Consider the following 18,323-nt stretch of genomic DNA (forward strand, 5'->3'; position numbering starts at 1 on the left):
CTACAGGGGTTCCGGCATATTGCTGCACACTTGTGGTTAAATCATTAGGAGATTGTCTTCCAGGAAAAACAAAACATATATCCAGTTTTATTGTGAAAATCATGCAAAATAGCCAAATGTGCTGTTTGCATTTCATTTTGTTGGACTGCACAGTGCGATGTCTCTGAAATCACTGTCAGATGTAATACGACAACCAAATGCTTGAAGGTGGGAAGTGCATTGTCATTGTCATGCTGTGGATAATTCATGCTGGTGTTCCTCAAGCACATCTGAGCCACAGGATATACTGGATGTTATTCTGTTGCCTCAGTGTAAAATGTACTTTACGGCAACTTGGTGATACTGCAGTGATGGGATCCCTGGCATTAAAATGCCAGCAGCTGAGGTACACACAGAGCACTGGCTCTGTGGTTCTTCCAGGCCCATCTTCTATAGCACTGCTTCTTGCCTGTCCTTTCAGTTTGTGGAAACACCACAGAAGTAGGTGCAGATTSAGAGATGTGAAAGCAGGCTAAAATACACAAGTTCTTGCAGTAAACAGGTTCAAGAAGGGGCAACCAATGTAACTATTTCAAATAYAAAAGCTACACAACTCTGACCTCCTCTGCTCCCACCCCAGGCAAAGGCTCATTAGCGGCTAGCCYTGCAGTCACGCTGGCAAACACATTTCTGCTTTCTGGTAAATGGAGCTGCACTTCTGCAGCAGGTCTCGGAGTAGCCCTTACCTCCTTCTTCTGCAGCTTTTACTTTGCTGGCTATCTGGAAGAGCACAGGGTTTAAAGCAAGCGAGGACTTGTGTTTCCTAAGAGCGACAGAAGTCTGCTAGACCAGATGTAGGCAAGGGGATGCACACAGACACAGAGAGWAACACTGAGACGGTGTGATTAGTGATTTGCTTCATTCAATGATGTGCAAGGTCCGCCTTTGTCCCTGGATTTTAAGACCTGGTCCAAACCCCACTGAGTCTAGGGAAGCTCTCTGGACTTTAATGGGTTTTAATAATTGAAGATTTAATTTAAAATATTAACAATATGCCTCTAAATAAAAGGAATTCTATCATCTTTGCTCATTTCCTGAGGAACAGCAAAATGATACAGAATCTGGCATGAGCAAATATGCAGGTCTATTTACAGATTTGCAAAGGATGCCTTGCACAGGACCTGCCTACACATAATTCTGGCTCCTGGCACTACTTTAAGGACTATCAAATTCCTTCCCACCCACATATCTTTACATAAGTAAAAGCTTAAACATCAGTTCAGACTAAACATTTTTGAATGCAGAATCCCTTGAGTGCCACACAAAGAAGCAGCGATGTAAATGAAACTTTAATTTCCATCATGTTCAATAACTGATGTGCTAAAAATTTAGATTTTAAAACACTGCATAGTTTATTTAAAGTTATCGATTCCTACTTTGAGGTATTTCATGTGTTCCAGCAGCACACTGTGACTCCAGTGGAGGTTGGGACCACCARTAGATGTTATTCAACAAGTGGAAAAACTTGGTCTCTGTCCTGAACAACTGGCAAAAAGAGCTGCCAAATATTACTGACTTTCAGCTTGTTATGTGAAGGAGGACATCYTGGAGCAGAACTTCCTGTCCTCTCGAGGGTCCAGTGGATTTCTTACACTGGACTATGAAAGTGAGSTCTAAGAAAAGTGATTAAGAAAGGCAGCACATTTATGTTATTCAGCAATGTAGTTATCTACAGTTCCTACAGAGAGCTGCAGCATCATCTAGAAGTTTTAGGAATCAATTGATTAAGTGTAGACTGAAAATCACAGTGGAAAAATCGGAGGGAAAATTGATCTTAATCACTGTTGTTGATATTCAGCTTTGCATAATAAAGGAGAAAATATAACAGTCTCTCATCATATTTAATGATAATGAGGGTCTAAAAGAAAAGGTGTCCCTCAGACAGGGAAAAGTTTCTAAAAAACAACTAATGATAAACACCATTATTCAAGGTGATTGCAGGGGAAATTTTTAAACTGTCAGACTGGGGTTTGAGCTGGTGCCAGTATTCAAAGGTCAGAAAGCTGATGGTTTATCCTTCCCTTCTGACTCCACCTGGGCTTTTGCAGGACAGCAGCAGTCTGTCATCTTTGTCACAAATTATGATGTGCTAGCATCTTAAAATAACACCACTGGTAACTCGTACTTGGATAGCGCAGGACCACGACAGGCCTGGAACGGCTCCTGGCTGGTCTCAAAGGGGCACTGAAAGCACAAAGCGAGGCGCAAACCACTGCTGTCCGTCACCATCAGCGGAAAGGAGGAAAAACTGGCAAAAATCAACTTCCACCCTGATGGAAAAAACAGCTCAGCTTTGCAACTTGACRGAGAGGCAAGTGTCAGCAGTATTACCGGCAGATCAGGGAGGAGAGCGGCATTCAAATCCGCTTTGCCAGACTTGTCCCAGCAAGAATAAGCTCCAGACTGACCAGCGCTAACTACATTAGCATCCAAGGCACTTCTTGCTGTGTCTTAGAGAAGTGTTATTCTTACTCCAGAATCCAACCTGAACATAGCTACTGCAGAACAGGGGTGACCTGCTGGGCCCAATTCACACTTCACGGCATTTCACTCCATGCAGTTGCGCCAGCTTTGAGGGAACTGACACATTCATTCGTATATGAGAGAGGAAGAGCAGCTCTGTTTTTTCCTTTTTTTTTTTTAAAAAAAAAACAACTTGCATCTTCCAAACCAATTTATCAGACTGAGCCTACATAAATAGGAAAGAATGACGAACTCAATTGGCTTGAGTTTATGAAGCTAGCACCTGAAGTCTACATTTCAAAGGCATGTGCATTTGTTTAATTTCCTTGTCTCTCATCAGCATTTTCCTGTAATTCATGCTATAAGCATCTTGAATTAAAGAAAAAAAAATCATTTTCAGACACTATAAACCAAGAGATGATTCTCCAAGTTTCACTGCATATTAAAATGATCATTTTTTGTGTTCACTCAAATCTATTGCATTATTATTTTATAGTATGCACTTTAACTGAATATTGCCACTGTATATACACTGACTCTGGATATGGATGTTTCTAGCGTAAACATTTCATTTCTATAATGATTTGAGAATAATTAGTGACATTATAAAGAATTAAAATAAAAAGAAATCCTGTTTTGGGTCATAAACCAAAAGCTGGCAATGTTTAGGGAGAAAATATGGTTAAGCTTTTTTAAGTAATTTACTTTTCTTTTTTTTTCCTACTTTGTTCTGCAGCTTGTAGTTCTATTCACCATTCAAAAAAGTTTATTAGAAAAGCCTAACCAAGAGTTTAAATTGATAAATTAGCTCTTATGTTCATAGGATGCTACTGCCTTGAAAACCAAGTATGCTTGTCTCCTAAAACAGGGCATACATCAAATAACAAATAACATATTAAAGTGCAGAAAGATGTTGGTCATCCAGTTGTTCTCCGCAAGCCATGAAAATACAGACTGCTGCCTTGTACACCGTATTTGTACTTCATGCTTCATGCCAACGAACACAGGTCTCCTCTGTAGGGACTTAGGTTATTTGTCTCACCATATACAACATTTACCACAAATGAGCAATAGGATGGACAATTTGTCAATATTAGGGCTAAGACTGTGTTCACCTTCAAACAGGCTAAACCATGATTTGCTTATGCTTCTCTCAAAAAATGCTGAAAATGTTTTTTTTCAAATCTACTGTAAAGTCAGTAAAAGGGAAGAATTGTAACTTGTTTATAGCTTCTTCTTCAACAAGACAGCTGTTCCCAACTGGAAGAACTGAATTGCAGATCTCAGTTAATAACTCTTTTATAAACATCTCTGAGAACTTAAACATAGACTTGTTCTGCAGAGAATTTCTTACCAGAGAGTGAACACAGAAGGGCACTAAAGCCTGTAAAAAACAACAAAAAAGAAGTGTTCTTCCTTCATTTCAGATCTCTAGGCTTGGGATTTTGTTAGAAAGAGGCAGTCTTTTTGGAAGATTTGCTGCAAGGAAAGTTGTTCCTAAGAACCGTAAGATGGTTTAAGCTGGGAAGGACCTCGGCGTCAGGCTGGCCGACCACTGAAGTTCGAGAAGGTGGCTCGGCCCTTCGCCAGTCGACTTCTGACATCCTCCAAAGGTGGCAATGGCACAGCCTTTGCCAGCAACCTGCTCCAGTGCATAACCCCTTTACCCGATAAGGAATATTTTTCCTCCTCTTCTGCAAGCAGAAGGAACGCTGCTCCCTCGGCCTCTCCTTGTGCGTGATGTGCTCCAGCACGCTGACTGCCTTCGTGGTCCCTTCCCGGACGCCTTCCAGTTTGTCTCCACCCCTGCGGCACTGGGCAGGGAGCAGGACAAAACTGGACATGGCGTTGCAGATGCGGCCCCCAAGTTGGAGTCAACAGGAATAACCATTTCCCTCGACCTGCTGGCTCCTTCTTCTGCAAACCCGTTCTCTTAGTGGTTATCATGAAAATATCCCATTCGTATACTTAAATTAGCACTCACCAGCCACTGCTGAGGTATTTCTGGTAGAGGCATTTGAGGCGGCGCAGGCAAACTGTTGGCAACTTCCTGTTTCTGGGCATGTTCTTTCATTTCAAAACCTGCGGGAGAGGGACACACACCACTTAACGCGTCAGGTCCCACCGGGGTCGAATGGGGCGCTGCTCCGCCGCACGTATGCCACGTCCGGCGGTCGCACACCCAGCTCCGGCACGCGGCCCTTCCCGAGAGCCGCCCCCAGCTCCCGGGTTACCTCCAGAGTCCTGCTGCTTCGGGGAAACAGGAACCACCTGGAGCAATGCTGGGAATTAGGAATTTAATCACGCAGAACAAGCACATACTTACGATAGGGGCTAAAAGCTGCTTAGATCAACCAACACCAGGCAGAGAAAAAATTTACAGGAAATCATTCCAAACTGGCTGCTAATCTRCACTGCAAGATCTACGGAGCTAAAGCTGAAAATGCCTTATTGCACAGATAAAACCATTTATGGGGGGAAGATCCTGAACCTGCGAAGTCCTCAACGGCACCGCATGGCACAGAAAACACCGGGGGCCGACGAGGGGCTCGAGGTGCCGCCCGGCGCCCCCAGCCCGGACCCCGTGGCCGCGACGCCCGCCGACCTTTCCATCCTCCTCTCGTTTTCGAAACAAGCGTGGTGGTTTCCCAAGCGAGCTGGAGGGAGAAGCAGCTACGCATAAAAAGTCGCTTTGAGGCTCCTTCCTAGCACTATCCTGTATCGCTCCCCGGGGAAGAGGAACGGGCCATCAGTCCCGAGTTTTTGGCACAGCAATTTAAATTCCTGTCAAACTCACTTCACCAGAACACAATGCTGTTTATTTTTCTAAATATCCAAAGGGAGATTAGGGTGCATCTCCTCCGTGTTTTGGCAAAAATTCAGTGAATGGGATGCACCCTGCTTACCCCTAGACTGAATTCAGCTCCTAGTGCGTACTTTAGTTTTTTAAATATATATTTACATACTCAAATGGATGTCTTTTGGTTAAGATCATTTAATTCTCAAAAATGTAATCAATGATGAAATGTTTCTTGTCATAATAACCCAGTYCCACTGGCTGTGAAGTCATGGTTTGAAAAACAAGGCTGATAAAATAAACTGTCTCTAAGGGCCACAGTTACTTCTTTTCTCCTACAAATTGGGGGGGGTGTTATTCTTGGGAATCATTCCAATTTGTTTTAAAGTATACCTTCCACTTGTTCCTCTTTATATAGGACGAATTCGTACTATGGCTGCTGCTCATGTCACAGCCTCCTGCGCTTTCCATAACAACCAGAAGTTAAATGTAAGGGGTCTTTTATTAGAAAAAAGTATTCAAAGCAAATGCTATTGACGCTGTAAAAGCAGGTTTTCCCCGAAGTTTGAAACAATGTGCGTTTAAGCAAGAAACTGCTCTCATATTGATTTTCTTCTACCAAATTACATAGCAAAGTCAGCATTATGGACTTAWGACATTACAGTCTCTTTAAGGAAACCTGGCAATGTTGACAGTCAAATTAAATGAATTCACTAAAGGTTCTTACTCCAAAATAAACTGTTTGTGTCCTTGTTTTCCAGAAGTCTAAGTTTCAGAAGGAAATGTTAAGTGTTTTGTTCAGCTCTCAAATCCAATGGGCATGCCAAGATTCAGGAAGAAAAATAAAGTTTATAGTTCTGCCAGCTAACCAGAGTAACTACTGCTTTGGATGTGGGGCAGGTTGAGGCCAGACAACTACAACCTGAAGAACATATCTGACTGGCCCAATTTTGTCTGTGTGATGGATGTTAAATGAAGAAAATGAYGTGCATTTAGTAGGCACAACAAAACATGGCAAGAAATTTCTAAAGAATTCCCCAACTAAGGACTTGCAGAGAAAAAAGTTAAAGTCTGACTTAAATCCAACYAGCCCATTATAATAATTTCCACACCTTCAAAAAGCAAAACATAATTGTTCAGTTCCAGATGTTATAAAGAATSCAGCCAGTTCCCAGTTGCACAGATCCTTCATTATTTTTCCCTGTTTTTCTTATATGGTTTGCTTCAGCATTAGAAATACGCTAGTGGATTCACACAGTTGATTTTTACAAATGCCTATAAAGAGCTTGAACTCAGCATAATCCTCAGGCCTGTTAAACTRTGCCAGCATTCCCAAAGTTCATCTCATGCATGTTACGTGGGTGGAGTAAAATAACATTTTAAAAAACAGATGCAGAATGACAGTTCAATTTAGTTACAGCATATTGTAAGTTTATACATTTTCTTTTTGCTTTTAATTTTAATGAAGAGATGAATAGTTTCAAAGGGTTGGGAGTACTGGATGTTATAGCAGATCAAAAAAGCASCAGGGTCATCTCCGTTAAAGTACTTGACTCCTTCTGTAGTTTCACATGCACTTCCAGCTGCCGTGAGATGGCATAGCTCCCGCACAAGCCGCTCCGCTCTTCCCTGCCCTGTTCCCGTCCCRGCACCAACCTCTCCTTCGGGCCAGCAAAAGTACATGTGTGGCCTCGTGCTGAACCAGAGCAGGAAGCTGACACAGGTTAGGACTAACCTAGCAAAAAAACAAATAACGCTTGAGCTAGCAGAAAGCAGGATGCAGAACATGAGCAGGAATGAGCAGCCCAGGGAGAGGGACAGCAGTGGTTTTTTTAGAGACCTYGCTGGCTTGTACTCTAAATATTTAAACTACAGTTCTGTGACCTGGAGTTTTTAGATTATCATAAATTATAGTCCAAAGAGATGTCTACTACCATCTTTAATGACCTCCTGCTTAACTCAACTATAGAACTTCCTTGAATTAATTCATTTGAACTAGAGCATATCTTTTAGCATAATATTCCATCTTGATAAAATGCCAGCAATGGCATGCAGACTGTAGTAAGTTCTTCCATTAGTTAATATTTTCAATGCTCAAAACATGYGCCTATTTCCACTTTGAAATAAACATTCAGCCATTGGATATTGTTGTACTTTTRTTGCGCAAGTTCAAGACCTCATTCTCAGTCATCCCTTTTCTATATTTAGATTAATTATGATTCCTCATCTAGTTTAATTCAAAGGAGTATTACTGCATCCCGTAATCGTTGTTTTGACTCTTCTTTGAAATGTCTAAACTTTGTCTCCTGAACGCAGGAGCCAGAAGTGGGTACAATCTTCCGCAATCAACTGCATTGAACCAAATCCAGACATATAACAGGGGATCTTGTATGGATCTTGTTAATCCTATAATGGGATATTATGGATCTTGCAGTAAGCATCAAAAGCTAAAAGGTAGGTGCTGAAAGGTGGACAGCTATGTTCCTTGAGTCCTTTGACCCTTGGCCACATCTATAGCGGGAAGGTTCCCATGCCTGGGAAGGTTCTCTGGTACTGAGAAACCCATATCGATTTTGTTAAAATCTCCTGCCCCTAAAAAACAGGGTGGAGGAGGAGGACTTTTGAACTGTCTGTTGGAAACAGCTCTTTGCCCATGCTAACTCCCAAATCATGCCTAAGAACTGATGGGAGAGACAAGGCAGCTTAGGCCAAAACCATGTCAAGGACCACTCCAAAAATTCAGCAGTGTAAATGGTTGAGCTCCAGGGCCCAGAAACATACCCAGTACTCTTTGATTTATGAGTACAGCTGTAGCTTTTCTSTGCTGAAACACCAACCACAAGCCAGAAAGTAACAGGAGAGATGGATCTTCAAGAAAGTCAAAACTGAGAGCAGGATGATCATCCTTTTCAAGTGAGCTCCCTGAATCCTGTGGCAAACAAGGTTTCTTTACTGGAGGGAGAGGTCCAAATTATTTTTAGCACTGGAGAAGAAACAAGTCATGCGAAATGCAGCTGCTCACATTGTGACATTTTTCTATTATATTTCAGAGTCTAAACACTAGGGGTTTTCACTGATGGTACATCTGTCAAATGACAGATCTTATAGCCTAGAGGCTTCCTTAATACAGAAAGGGGCTGTACAGAAATAAAGGACTATTATTGGGAAAAACAGTGAGGAATATTCTTCGCAAAAGCTCTGCAGAAGATCACTGTTTATAGTCCATCAATTGCATACAGTTACATAGTCTCGACAGAGACAAAAGTGATTGTGCAATTAAAACAATTTTAGATAGGAAGAGAAGGGGAAAGTGAGCTTTACTCTAATTACAAAAGCAAAACCAAACATTCTGACTGTCATGTCCTGGCTCTGGCTGGGCACTTCTGTGTCAGCCATGTATCAGGGTCTGCATCTAAATTAAACCTTTTAATGAAYTCAGGTCACATGAGAAGACATGCAGCATGTAGCCTTCATGCTGCCAGGAAAGGTGCAGTGGCCAGTGCTCCCGGATGGAGTATTGCTTTTCCTTCAGAACTAATAAATAGCATTGCTGCCACAAATAAAAAGAAGTAACTACTGTATCAACAAAGTGAAAACATTCTATTTAGTGCATATTTTGTGGTTAGGTTCACCCATATGCAGTAAGTTATTACTTCCAGTAAGTCTTTTGCTATATTTTATTGCTGAGCAATGTGGAAAGCACTTAGAAGAGTTACACTGAGGCTTCACCCTGTCTTGCTGTGTTGCTTCAATTTAGGGTTTGCCTGTACCCCTTAAAGCTTTTTCATTAAGCACAGACTTATTCTGTGCATTCTGCAAGCAAGAAAACACAGCCTTGACACTGACCTTTTGAGGCCTGTATCCTCAGGAGGATGTTAGTTATTACCGCCTTCTTCTCCCTGACAGTAGAAGTTAGATATTCATGGTCCAGAAGTTCAAGAAACAGACGCAGCTCAACTATTAACTCTTCCATGGCTGAAAAATAATCAGAGAAAGACATTTTCTAAACATGCAAATTCCCACTGAAACAAAGACAGAGTTAATTCTCATTTATTCTTTATCATTTCTCAAAAACGTATGTTCCTCCCTGCTGGAAACACAGCACATTCATTTGTCAAACCAAGAAACTAGCACATTACCGAGCACTATTGGCATTTGTAGCACTCACCACAAAATCGATGCAGAAAAAACACAATTCTTTTCATATAGCAAATCACTGAGTCAGTGCTAGATAAAAGTAAGTGCTGGAGTACTAGTCATCTTTTCTAGCAGTGCCACTCCTGTTCCTCTCCCTTTAACAAACAATTCTTAACTGCAAAACAAAATTATAGTTTGATACAAATTTCTAAACGCACTGCTACTTTCTAAAATCCTTAGGGAAATCACTCCCCCTCATTTTATTTCTGTTTCCAGTGGAAAAAAAGAGCAGGTGTTCCTTTTCTACTGTGATTCCTATTTGTTATAATTTCCAAAGACAAGCTCCCAACTTAGCCGTGTAATTTCTTATAACTCTCCAGATTCCTGATCTTGCACTTCATCATATTTCTACTATTCCAGATGTCAAGGCTTTCCAATTCTTTCTATAAAAATCATTTTCCTTCTTTGGATTCACAGTGCTTCACAATTTTATGTCATCAGGAATTTTTGTAACACATTTCCACTTTTTTTTCTTTTCAAATTAGCTCTGAAGACTGACATTCTCTTGATAACTGCAGTGGCCCAACCCATACAGTAAAATGCATTTGTTCCAGCCTAATCTTATGATCTGCTCAGCAGATTTATGAGACACCCGTAGTATTGAACCTCATTTCCGTGCTTCAGTTCACTCATGGTTCTGAGATTCTCTTGTCCTTTCACTCATGTGGGCTCTCTGTTTTTAGTTTAGCTTTCAACTTGCATGGAATAGTTTATGCTTTCACACTTTCCTGTATCTGCTGACATTATCCTCATCAAAAGATGAAGAGAAGCATTCATCTCATGTCAGGGCCACACCTAAAATTAATCTCAATTCTATCCTCATTCTAAAAGGTCTCTGCTTAAGTTTCGTTCTCTCTCTCACTCTTTATACATATGTGTGTGTATATTTATATATATGTATATATGTATATGTATTTTTTTGGGTAGTCTTTCCAAGGTCTAACAGGTCGACCTCTACTAAGTTTTAAAATCTCTAAAAAGTACCTTCTTTGCTGCTGACTCCCCTACCAGCTCTTCACTTCTCCCCAAACCGTTGGTAATACGGTTGTTCACCCAACTGAAACTGCAATCCTTTTTCCATTTGTGAGAACATGCCCAGATATTTAAATGGTTTTTGATCTGAATGTGTTCGTTTTATTTGACACTTGAAGTCAGTTATGTGCTGGGCAACCTGCAGATGCCAGCAACACTCCTGCAAGCAGCTGGTGGCATTTTCTTGTCTCCAATGGTTGCAGATTGTACCATTTATTTGCAGACTGTAGCTGTAAGTATGCTCTGGCTATCCTGGCAAAATTGACCTACTCTTACCAAGCAATGGAAAACATGGCAGTTGGCAATACTAAGGCATGACCAAGTCTTTATGAAGAAACTGATCCTAAGTACACATGGGCAAATCTTTTCTGAAAGACTATATATATCCATCCTGTACAAATTTTTCTCTTGGTGAATCTGTTCTTTTACTTAACTGAGTAGTATTACTGCCATTATATAAACTATCCACATTTTCACAAAATATGTTCCACCAAGATTTTTACAAAGCTGTTTATACACAGGCAGAAGGAAGGGATGCAAGATGACAGTAAATCTGCCTACATCACTTCACAATGTAGTCCACAAAATCCTGCAAATAGCTACCGATCATTTGGTCTGTCAGAAATCCAAAAGTATTTCAAGACAACCATATTGCTTCCAGTGTGGTTCACGTTCTGGAGGAAYGTACAGCTTTGTGAAGCAAAAAGGTGTAGTTCCAGAGTGATGATTTAAGCCTGATTTGCAAAGTGGTAAGAGACCATAAGATATAAGACYTAAGAAAAAAAAAAGGACCATCTACAACCTAAAAAGTAACAAAATAATGCCTAAATTATCAACCATGGGTTATTTTTAAAATGATATACTTTAGAAATAAGACTTAGATTCTGTTATGTGTATATAATACACAAATTCTGATTACAGTGGTCTGTTGCTTTTAGGTTTGCTTTAAATATAAGTTTTTTACTATTGTAGTTATGAGCTCTATTTTAAGAAATTATGGAATATATGCATCTTAATAGTTACTTATTATATTACGAACATTTCAAAAGCAATCATTACTGTAGAATCCAGGCAGTCATAGTGAAATCTAATCAGGACATAGTGCTAGGAATGTATCTTTTTCAATTACTTCCACAGCCATATCAATTACTGCCAGGACTTATCGGCACATATGCACTTAAAAGTGAAATCAACATATAAAATGTGCATAATTTCTATTGGCATTTATTACCACACTAACATTTCTGTGAACTGGCATGTTTTCTGGATTGTCTGAAGCAAGAGACCACAGAAAAAGCTGAAAGGGAGTCGTCCTTGTCCTCTTCACCAATTAATGTAACGTGCAACAGCACTTCCTTTTCCTTCACTAGGACCTGAATTTCTGCAGAACTGAATGAAAGCAAAAGATATCATTGATGTGCATAATGTGCCAAGCATTTTTCAGCTATTAAAAAGGATAAGATCCTTGCACTCAGGAGCTTATAATCTAATACAGACAGACAGTAAAATGAGAAATGAAAACCAATCATGAGGGACTTATGAGGCAAAGAAACCCAGGGAAGCAATAGAAAATAAGAGGAAATGGGAAACCACTACCGGAGAGACTACTAGGAGCTGGCACTGGTCCAGCTCTCTCCTGTGGCCTCTCCACATAAGCCCATGGACCTCTCCTCCTCACGTCTTCGTAGTAAATCTGCATTGCAGTCACCGATGACCACAGTTCATGGATCTGCAACGGTCAAGCTAGCTAAGTTACTGGATGCTTCTTAACTGCACCCAGCAGAGGATCTAGCAAAAGACCTTAGTTAGGACTAACAGAGGAGGGAAAGCAAAAGATGGCAACAGTGATGTAGTGCCTAAAAAATTCTAGAAGCCACTGCCTTAGATAACACATTCACCATAACTGCGTCTATATTTGGCCTAGTGTCCAGCAATATGGTTCAAATATATCAAATAATGTATCATAAAGGAATAGAGAATATAAGAAGACCTGTTCTTCCTGTCTTTATACACTTACAGATATACTCTGCTGAGCTTAAATAAGCAATAGTAAAAGCTATTCTAAGATTTTAATATGAAAAGAGAATAAAAATAATAGCAGCTGTTATAAATTGCTAAACATAAATGTTTTGACATTTCTTCTTTTTCTATCAGGATTAAATTGGTGTATTTTCTTTTGCAAAATTAAGAGCATCACAAACATCAGAGCTTTTGTCTTTACACTTTGAATTTCACTTCAGATATATATGCAGTGATGCAAAACATTCAAACAGAATAAAAGGGAAACAGTGTTCGCGGCTAATAAGAAACACTCTTTCCATGTATTTTAAAAATGCATTTACTTCCTTTTTAATAATTTTGCTGCTTAAGTGTGGAATAGAAAATACTGACATAACGTGTCTTAGAAGTAATTAAAATAAGTAACTGTGAACTCTTTTCTTTAAGAGAGTAACAAACAAACTTACACGTAATGAGGAAAAACTCAACTTGCTCAGTTTTCAAATTTGGCTTATTTTCTGGATTAAAGAATCTATGCCTGTCCTCCCTAGAAAAGCAATGATGTGCTCACAGAAAGTAATGGAACTGAATAATAGAAAATCCACATAATACATACTTTCAGTACGCAATCATTACTTCTGAAATGGAGACCAAAAATGAGAGGGTGATGCAAGTCCAAAGAAAAACATACTCCTCTAGTGAGAGATGACCCTCAGAAATCTGACATCACCACAAAATAAGCATAATAATCAGAAAGCTCTCAAAAAGGGGCCAATTTATTTGACAGTTTTGGCTGCATTCTTATTGCCAAAGGAATTACTTATAAGTGGCAGGTGGTGAAAGGCAGGGTGGAGCCCAGGGACAGTAATCACGACAGTAAGCAGAATTTAGCTAAACTGAGGAGCAAAATCACATTCCTTATTAAATGATGAGAAGTCCACTCTCTACTCAATAGGAATTATAGGCCCCTAATGTGCTGCTGCAATTGCCATGCACCAATAAAAAACAACGATACATCCAGAAGTGTTTCCAGCTTTGGATCTCTAGGGTTTTAAAGTTTTTCAAATGACAGCACATAAAAACTAAATGCACAAGCCAGCCAAAGAATACACCAAGGTAAAAATAATCAGAGAAAGACAATTACATCACATTGCAGTGTTTGTTCCAAACCAAAACTAAAACCAACTGGAATTGGAACAGTATAATGATGCAGTAATTCCAAATCTACATTTATGAGTCCATAACCATTTTTTAAGAATATAAAGTTTGCATTTCAAATTGATTTAAAAATTCTTAGGAGTAGTGCCATATCACACACATGATTTCCAATTTGCTCAAACCAGAAGCAAAAACACAAGAATGAACTCATGAAAAGAATGTTCAGATTGCATTTTGTTCACTCACAGGAATTACAATATCCCTTAACCCTGCTGCACCACACATATGACCTGAAAGTGCTTCCTTAACTAATATCAAATAATATTCTGAAGATCTTTTAAACAAAAAAGAAAGGCTAGTCCAAAAAGGATGGCACAAAGCATTGTTATTTTTTGTCTTATACCATACAATACGAGCCCTCACAAGGTAAGTGTACTTCCATGCTTCTATTCCTATTCTTGATGCATGTATACAAACCTCAAGTATACAAATCTACAACAGAAATATGAATTAAAATTGAGCTTCTCTGGTCTTAAATTTTCCATTCTCAGTTTTAGTTGTAATTTACAGATATTCCTAGCTCTTAAAATTTAAGCCTTCATATTCTGTTAGCAGCAAGGTACTTTGGGACAACAATTTCTTTGGAATAAGGTAAGAGCTGGAGATGGCTGGCTGACTGATTAAAAATTATTCCTTGCCTTTCACTGGCATTTGGGTCTCCAAGTGATAATGAAGAAACCAGACATGTAATCCAGTTCTGAATCAAAAACAGTGCAAGAAGGTGGTGTTTATACTCAATTCCATTGAAAGAGCTTCATCATCTTAACTGTTACATGCCTTTAGCTTTCAACCCTTTCATTTTAATATTTTATTTAGAAAGCCTGAATTAGGGTATCTCTGGAGAAAGCATGTTTGCATTTTAAGAAGATACTCGTTTGTTAGACAAAAATCTTAGAACTATCAAGAAACGTACAAAATCACTGTGACTTGCTTCCACTCAATCTTGCAATTCAGCTACAAAACCCTAGTAGTTAATGAAAAAGTTCCTTTCATGACTACATTTTGATTTGAGAGGAAAAGAATTTCACACAGAAATACACAAAATCTAGAAGCAGGTAGCAACAGTGCATTTGGGGAGAGAAGGAATTTTTACTTTCTTTAGTATACTACAAGCAATTACATGATACCCACCAACAAATAAAAAGGCATGCTGTTTGAAATCGTGGTGATATTACTTGTTTTCCCTTCTTCAAATAATAAAGAAATCTTTTAAATGCTCTTTGACTTATCTACAGAGATGTCTTCATACATTTGGATACATTTTTTCAGATATCGTAAATAATGCAGATGAATTTAATATTTTCATTAGTGATCTGGATGATGGCATGCAGGCATTCTCATCAAAGTCATAGCCAACCCCAAATGGCAAGAACAGTTGATACACGCCAAGGTAGGGCTGCCAGAYACAGGAATCTCAATAGCCTGAAAAAATATCAGAAATCTCTTGAAATTGACACTAGGGATGGAACAACCCCAAGCAACAGTACTGGCAAGAGGAGAACTGGCTAGAGAGCAGCTCTGTAGAAATGGACCTGGTGCTTCTGGTACACAAGCTGAGTACAGGTCAGCAGTTCTCCGATGAAGCAATGAACCACACACGGGGCTGCATTAGCAAGAATACAGCTAGCAGATGGACAGAAGTGATTATTTCCCTTTGCTCAGAACTAGTGAGATCATATCTGGAGTAGCAGGTCCTCTTCTGTCCTCCTCAGTGCAAAAAAGACATTGATAAAGTTGTGCAAGTTGAGTGAATGGCCACTGAGATCACTGGGAGACTGGAGCACGTGATAAAAATGAGCAGAGACTGAACAAGCTGTGTTTGTTTAGCGTGGAGAAAAGAAGACTAAGAGGGTATCTAGTTGTGGTCTTCCATTACCAAAAGGGGTAATCAAGATCAAGAAAGCAGAGCCATATTCTTCTCAGAGATGCCCAAAGAAAGCACAAGAGATGATAGACAGCAGCTGCAGAAATTCTGATTAGATACAAAGAAAAAATTCTTCACAGTAAGAGTGGCAAAATGAACCATCTGTCTAGGGGACTAATCTCCATCCTTTAAGAAATTCACAATTCAGCTGGACAAAATCCTGAGCAACCTGACCTGACTTCAAAGTTAGCCTGTATTTGAGCAAGGCATTGGACCAGATGACCTCCACATGTCCATTCCAACCTAAATTATTCTGTGATTCTCTAAATAATATTAGGAATATTTTTCTAGGAGAGTAAAAATAATTCCCATTACTTTACAGATGAATAACAGAGGTTACATGATTACACGACATCAGCCAAAATCACAGAAGATGCCTGGATGACATAGAAAATAGATCTTAATCCTTGAGGCTCGTTCKTGTATCCTATCCACAAGACTATTCTTCCTTGAAAAGAAATGATAACTACAGACAGACAGCAGATTCTTAGGTTACAGACAATGAATACAGATGTTACGAAAAGTGCATTTTGGTTTCCTATACTCTGTAGTCACTGTATAATTTGAGTGACTGCAAAATTTGCAGAGAGAGCTGATCAGTTTTAAAGCATCTAACTTTTTCATTGCATTGTTATCAAAGGGAAAAAGTAACCAATTAAATTCAACTAGGATGCTCTTAAACCATAGGATAAACACTATGATGCTTGGTCTGCCTGGAGACTTTTCACTAGGAAAGATCTTTTAAGGTTGCATTTCCCTTTTTGCTGCCCTACTGAGGGCAGTATATGAAATGTGATGCATTCACAGGTTATATGAAAAGGCAATGACCAACTCACTCTATCAGTTAAGTATACTAAAAACCTGTTCTGTAAAGTAGAGATGATCATCCTTTGGGGTGTATTGTATTATCAGAAAGTAYGGGAAAAGTACACGAAAAAGCAGCAAACCCTAAATAGCAGACGAAGCCTTAAAGATGAAGGATCAAGCAAGGATCAAGCAAAACATATAGATGGTTTGTCATCAGGGTGCTTTAACATAAAAATAATTATATCTGAGCCTCTCTAAAAAAATAAAACAATGATCTTTTGTTTAAAATCTGGAGCTCTCCAAACTGTCAGAAACTCTCTTTCCAGACAGCCTGGGGCAACAGAGGCGAAACACAGCTACTAAAAACTCCTCCTGTCTCATACATATGTATGATCAACCTCAATGAGTGTCAAGGGATCATTTCAGCCACAACCCACATATATTCCCCCTTTTCTTATTTCTTCTTTTGCTCCAGTTTTCAAGGAATGGGCTTTACAAAACCAGCTTTCCAAAAAAGCTATCAGAGCACAAAATGCTGCTATTGCAGTATGTAGTGATAAAACAAGAGGTGGGAAAGCATTAAAATATGTTTGGACAAGAAACAAGCTGCCAAAAATCCTACTCAATCAGCTACAGCCATGCAGTGAGTGACAGCAATGCGGCAGTGTAATCCATCAGCATGAGGCAGATGGATAAAGAGTTTATTTTTTTAAAGTACAGAGCAGTGTTTAAGCACTGCCACAGATTTTGGTGAGGAATGCCTAATTTTAAGTAGGTTCACATACTCATAAAAAAAAAGTATTTAATATTATAAGCATTTATTTTTATTTAAGCATTAATTATCTACTCTGAACTCATTAAAACAATATGGTTAGCCAAAAAAAGAAAAATGGCAATAACCAGCTACAGAAACTTAGAGCAGACTCTACTGAGTTGCTGAAGGTTTTCTCTGAAAGTGTATTTCCCATATGGGGTTTTGTTCCCAAAATAAATATAACCTACCTTGTAAAGCCAAAGAACATGGATTTCACTCCATCTGCAGCCCCTGCTGCCTGGGAGAGGGTCTAACCCTCACAGTCTGCACTCCCTATGGGCATTCTGTTTCAGYTTCCTTTTCAGACTCCCACTACCCTACTAGGGCAGAAAATGAAAATTTTTTGCATTTACCCATCTTCAAATGTATCAGCTGACATCATCTTGTCGGGACAAGACATTCCAGGTCTTGCTTCCTGGCTCCTGCATTCGCTCAACTCCTCCATTACTCCAAACCGCAAAAGATAAGCAGCCACTACAGAATTCATAAATGGGCTCAGATTCCACACACAAAAAAAAAAAAAAAAAAAAGCAGTCTTTTTCTGATGCAATAAAGAGACAGACAGTCTGTGAGAGGAGGGGAAGCCTGCCCCAGACTSWMRRKSTCKSGRGMRSAKRKGGSKCWSWKWWRASWSWRARMRCASARAMASAKAWWMTCYMYWWKWRWAARMRMMACAMARMSCYMYAMWAYACMYYKKRGWKYWCWYTYWCMMSRKSYYCWSMKSYKCWCASAGMKSYKCTYWKRKKWKRRKWTYTYTYWMARMKMKRRRMWMWWWWTRTRTMYSSSRSARAWRTGWGAKAKWRWAWWWWMWCWCWCWMWRKRRMASARAAAMMMMAWAKWRWAAWRWKRWSAMARARAWATAWAWAWRRSRMWRKKGKRRAMWSYRCASWRKWGTKYWSWRTWTTTKTRTRYRSMRMWAYASWKTTTTWTWWYACAYRYSMMRWKWTRYRMARWKWWAAAWWKYKCWSWKYTCWMWWKTKYWYMWYATRWKMKYKTTKKSSMYATMTMYWSYRYAKWSYMMRARWWKYKYKYRC

At 39.4% G+C, this 18,323-nt stretch overlaps 1 protein-coding gene across 2 annotated transcripts in view; it reads right to left on the reverse strand.

Annotated features, from left to right (window-relative positions):
- Positions 1–18,323, reverse strand: part of AFAP1 (actin filament associated protein 1) — a 115,151-nt gene that overhangs the window by 55,507 nt on the left and 41,321 nt on the right. For both annotated transcript variants that reach the window (XM_085309610.1, XM_085309609.1), the window contains exons 2-3: positions 9,146–9,274; positions 4,487–4,584 (exon numbers count right to left, since the gene is read on the reverse strand). In XM_085309610.1, coding sequence (XP_085165736.1) covers positions 4,487–4,584; positions 9,146–9,272 — 225 coding nt within the window. In that variant the 5' untranslated portion in view covers positions 9,273–9,274. The remainder of the gene's footprint in view (positions 1–4,486; positions 4,585–9,145; positions 9,275–18,323) is intronic.

The sequence above is a fragment of the Rhea americana genome, unplaced genomic scaffold (genome assembly GCF_003343005.1).
Source record: "Rhea americana isolate MKP2758 unplaced genomic scaffold, rheAme1 scaffold_30, whole genome shotgun sequence".
Classification (NCBI taxonomy): domain Eukaryota; kingdom Metazoa; phylum Chordata; class Aves; order Rheiformes; family Rheidae; genus Rhea; species Rhea americana.